This window comes from Labeo rohita, chromosome 22 (genome assembly GCF_022985175.1).
Source record: "Labeo rohita strain BAU-BD-2019 chromosome 22, IGBB_LRoh.1.0, whole genome shotgun sequence".
NCBI lineage: Eukaryota > Metazoa > Chordata > Actinopteri > Cypriniformes > Cyprinidae > Labeo > Labeo rohita.
The window spans coordinates 9710043-9714485 of NC_066890.1; the positions used below are offsets into that span (position 1 = coordinate 9710043).

Here is a 4443-nt window from a genome sequence, read left to right on the forward strand (position 1 = left end):
CATTATTTTGTGATGTAAGGTTGTTGCTATTTGCAGGTTTGTTTGCTGTGAAACGTTTCCGTTGCGCTGAGAAACAAATCATTTATCATGCGGCTGTAATATTTTTGGCTCAAGCCAGATAAAAGATTATCAGTAATAAAGCGTCAGGCAGTCACATGCATCATAGGGCATGGAGTTAATCATTCCTGTGTGAAGATGAGAGCTGTGCTACCTATAAACCCATCATAAAATAACATTCCCCTCATAAAACTCCTGATAACACATCAACATCACACTGGTGGAACAACAAACATTTACTTTACCCAGAAAGCCTTCTTAATAACTCGGATATAAGTTATTATAACATTGCATAAGAACTCTTATCAAGCAGTTTCAGCTTGCACATGTTATTCCACACTCTTTGCATATTTAGTTATAAAAAAATGACGCAGATCATCTCTAGCAGGCCAGCTGTTGTTTATGAAGTAACCCTGAACTCTCACGAGTCTTTCAGGGTGCCTCTCAGATCATCTGACTGTCCGGCCTGCTGCTTCCTGTTTTTAAAACCGCAAAATGGAATCGCGCTGAGTGAGACGGAAAAGTGCAAGTAGGCAACAAGGACACAGAGGAGTTTCTTTAAATCAAGAGTTTATTAAATGTCAAATATAGTAGTTATTTTACTAATATAGCAATACATTTCAACCAATTTCCTGAGGTAAAATAAAACTATCTTTCATCAAATATTCCGTATATTTGCACGTTCCCATATCCGTCATTAAAAAAAGACTAAATAGGCTACTTGTACGAAAATATCATTCTGCTACAGTTTTAATAAATATTTAATATTTTTATGTATCAATACACTATATATCAATATCCTATATTATATAAATCTATATAAAACATCATATATAGCTATCTATAACAATATAAAACGATATCAAATATCTGTTGCCGTCATAAGCCAACAGCCATCAGGCAGGTGTGGTATACAGCAAACAACTTCCATCTGAACAGCATAAATACAAATCATGAGGTGAGAAGATGTTGACAATTACAGATACGGATGTATGATTAGTCCTGAAGAAGATCCAAGTCCATTCTGATTAGTTTAGTCCTGTGAATAAACACAAGATCAAGTTACTTCAACACATCAGAAAAATTCTTTGATAAATTCCTCTATTTATTACTATTATTTTTAATATAGTTTGCTCGTACCCCACAACAGCTGCAGCAGCTGCCGCAGATGGTGCCGATGAGTCCGTTGATGACCTGGAAAGCGCACAGACCGATCTGAACCAGACCAGTGACCAGCAGGATGCAGAACAGAGTCAAATGCCATGTGATAACATCACCTGGACCCTTACAATAATCCCACAGAGTTTTGTTGGACAGGTAGTTTCTGAAAAGGAGGAAACCAGGCGGCATGTGTTAATGTTACAGCTGCTGGTTTAACACTTGAGTTTTATTAAATTGATAATAAACACGTACCCTTCGGCAAATGGGTAAGTGGCGTTGATTTGCTCATCGGTAGTGAAGCACTTGGGCCCGTGATTAATGGCCACGCAAGACACGATAACGGAGTAGGCGGCGCCCGCAGCTCCGGCCAGGGCAAACAGAATGGATCCGAAATTCTAGATGAAAACAAATTGAGTGTTAAAGTTAATTCACAAAATGTACAGCTCTGGCTTCCTATTAGCTTTACTATGTCTAGTCTGTGGAAGCCCGTTTCCGCCACTGAATAAAACATAAAAAAAGGTTATTGCGACTTGCGCGCAATATCACGCAATTCTGACTTTATAACTCGCAGTTGTGAGTTTATATCTCACAGTTCTGAGAAATAGTCAGAACTGTGTGATATAAACTGGCAATAAACTGGAAAAAAAATTACGAGTGGCGGAAATGGGCTTCCATACTACTCACATATGTATATATACTAATCATATACCACAAAACCAGGCATAAGGGTCAATTTTTTGAAGTTGAGATTTAAACAAATAAGCTTTCCATTGATGTATGTTAGGATAGGACAATATTTGGTTGGAATCTGATGGTGCAAAAAATCAAAATATTGAGAAAATTACCTTTAAAGTTGTCCAAATTAAGTTCTTAGGAATGCATATTACTAATCTAATATTAAGTTTTGATATATTTATGGTAGGAAATTTATAAAATATCTTCATGGAACATGATCTTTACTCAACATCCTAATGATTTTTGGCATAAAAGAAAAATCATTAATTTTGACCTATACAATGTATTTTTGGCTATTACTACAAATATACCCGTGCTACTTATGACTGGTTCTGTGGTCCAGGGTCACATATTCTAGATTGTTCCTTCCTGTTTCTTTAATTTATTACAGTACTAATGATGCTTTGAAACGGTATGTGTCACAAAAATCACTTAAAAGTAAAGTAAGAGTAAGAATAGAAACACATATTCCTAATATTTCACTCAGAAAGGTACTTTCTAATGGGAATTCTCAAACGGAGTGAAATGTCATTTGTCGCATGGACTCCTCAGATGGCACTTTTGCAAACGTTCGAATCAAAGGGGAGTTTTCTCACCGCAAAACATTTTCCGCAGCTCTCGTTTCCACAGCAGCCGCAGCAGTCGTTGTTCTTCAAGCCCAGGAAAACCAGTGCAGGGAAAATCATCTAAACAAAGACCAGCTCGTTACTTAAAGGTGAATGTTTGCCCCTAAGTTTCTACAAAAAAAGCCTTGAAATAAAAAAAAACATTTAAAAATAAGCCTAGCTATAATGCAAATTGTTTGTAAAACCCATTTATGAAAATGTTTCTTTAATGAACATTTTTTACATAAATTAGGGCTCAAATTAGAGTTATTTAATACTGATTTTCATTTGTTTTAGTCTTTTCCTCTGACAAGAAGTTATTTGCATTTGCTCATCCACTTACCACCACACCAGATCCCAGAATTCCTCCGAGGTAAAAGACTTCTTCTGTGATGTCACCGCTATCATCGAGTACTTTACCACCAGGGAAAAACAGCATAATGTTGCTGATGACACAAATGACGGCCAGCGGGAGAAGGGTTATCCCCAGGCATTTGGCGAAACTTCCAGTACACATGATTCAGTCTTTACTAAAGTCAAGTACGGTCCAAAGTAGGGTGCGCGATGGGTCTGGCGTCTCGGAGTCCTTTGTTCGGGTAAGGCTTCCGTTCCTGTGCTTGTGCAGGTGAGTGCTGGTCTGGATTTATATACCCTCCTGATGCTGTGATGTAAGTGATGGGCACCTCTCTGTAAATGTGTAACTGTGGTGTGTCCTGCACCTACAGAGGTGTGTTCTTCTACCAGACCCCCCCTGAAATTATCAGCACTGAGTCATAGCGGCCTCACCTTAACATGCAACTCTTTATGATCCAACAGCACAATGAATCATTCACACATGAGCACATGTGATGATTTCACAAAAATATGGATGGTAAATGCCGTGGATGATGCTTTTAATAATAATATTTTGACATTACCCTCTTCATGACAAATGTGTAAGTACAGACTTATTTAAATAAGCAGTATATAAGTGTTCATAGAAATGACAGTATATCTCAGTTAACATAAATGCTTGCCAATTTATCCAGCAGTGGACTTTAACTATAGAGAAGTAATTATGAAATTACTTTCGAAGACGTACGTAAGTTTTCAATTGTTAACAAGCATTAACAAGTCTGAATGATTTGTCACATAAGTATTTCATTATAGGATAAGAATATCATGTTTTCATTTTACTGACCAAAAAGTTAGTTGCTAACAACAGTGTTCAGTACTGCAGCCACATTTTCAAAACTGTTCATACGGTCTGCATTACCAGCATGAATCTTGGCCAAACAGTTGATCTCACCTCCAAAACTCACTCAGAACCACAAAACAAAACAAGCTTGTTTCACCATAACACTGGCAACAGTTCTCATTCAGAAAACATACATTTCATTCATAACACACTGGTCTAAAAATGCTAACAACAGGGAGCATTACACAAATTAAGCATTTCATTATAGGATAACAATAACATCTTTTCATTTTACTGACTGTATTACAGCACAAACAATTAATGAGAAAAGCAGCATTTTACTTACTTACTCAAAATCCACAAACACTTTTGCCATTCATACTCCACAATCTGCAAAATACTATACATTTTCAGCACATTTTCCAAATGCTAACAAAACTGATACAGTTTTTTTCAATTGCTAACAAGCATTTACCAATACTTAAAGTACTTTTTCTAAACTCTTAACACAGCAACACACCTACATCACACAATTAGCCAAATAGTTCATTTTGTGGCCAAAACCACATTTTGTTAAACGAATACAAACTCTACATTTCAAAATGCTGAATACCCTTTTCTACATATACTAACTCTTTCAAAACACAGCAAACCTGATTCAAAATAGAGTCATTCAGTCAAAACATTGCCACTAGTTTCTATCCAACA

General features: G+C 36.6%; 1 protein-coding gene across 1 annotated transcript; it reads right to left on the reverse strand.

Annotated features, from left to right (window-relative positions):
* Positions 1–616: 616 nt before the first annotated feature.
* tm4sf4 (transmembrane 4 L six family member 4) lies at positions 617–3190 on the reverse strand. The gene is made up of 5 exons (XM_051094155.1): positions 2902–3190; positions 2550–2639; positions 1471–1613; positions 1198–1381; positions 617–1096 (listed from the first exon to the last, which is right to left on the reverse strand). Exons 1-5 carry the CDS (start codon positions 3073–3075, stop codon positions 1091–1093), a joined length of 597 nt encoding a protein of 198 aa, XP_050950112.1. The 5' UTR covers positions 3076–3190; the 3' UTR covers positions 617–1090.
* Between the last annotated feature and the right edge of the window lie 1253 nt (positions 3191–4443).

Coding starts and splice junctions, on each gene's coding strand:
- tm4sf4 (XM_051094155.1), bottom strand. CDS start 3,075: ATGTGTACTGGAAGTTTCGCCAAATGCCTGGGGATAACCCTTCTCCCG. Junction 2,640..2,901: donor TTCTGGGATCTGGTGTGGTG/GTAAGTGGATGA, acceptor GTCTTTGTTTAG/ATGATTTTCCCTGCACTGGT. Junction 1,382..1,470: donor ACTTACCCATTTGCCGAAGG/GTACGTGTTTAT, acceptor CCTCCTTTTCAG/AAACTACCTGTCCAACAAAA.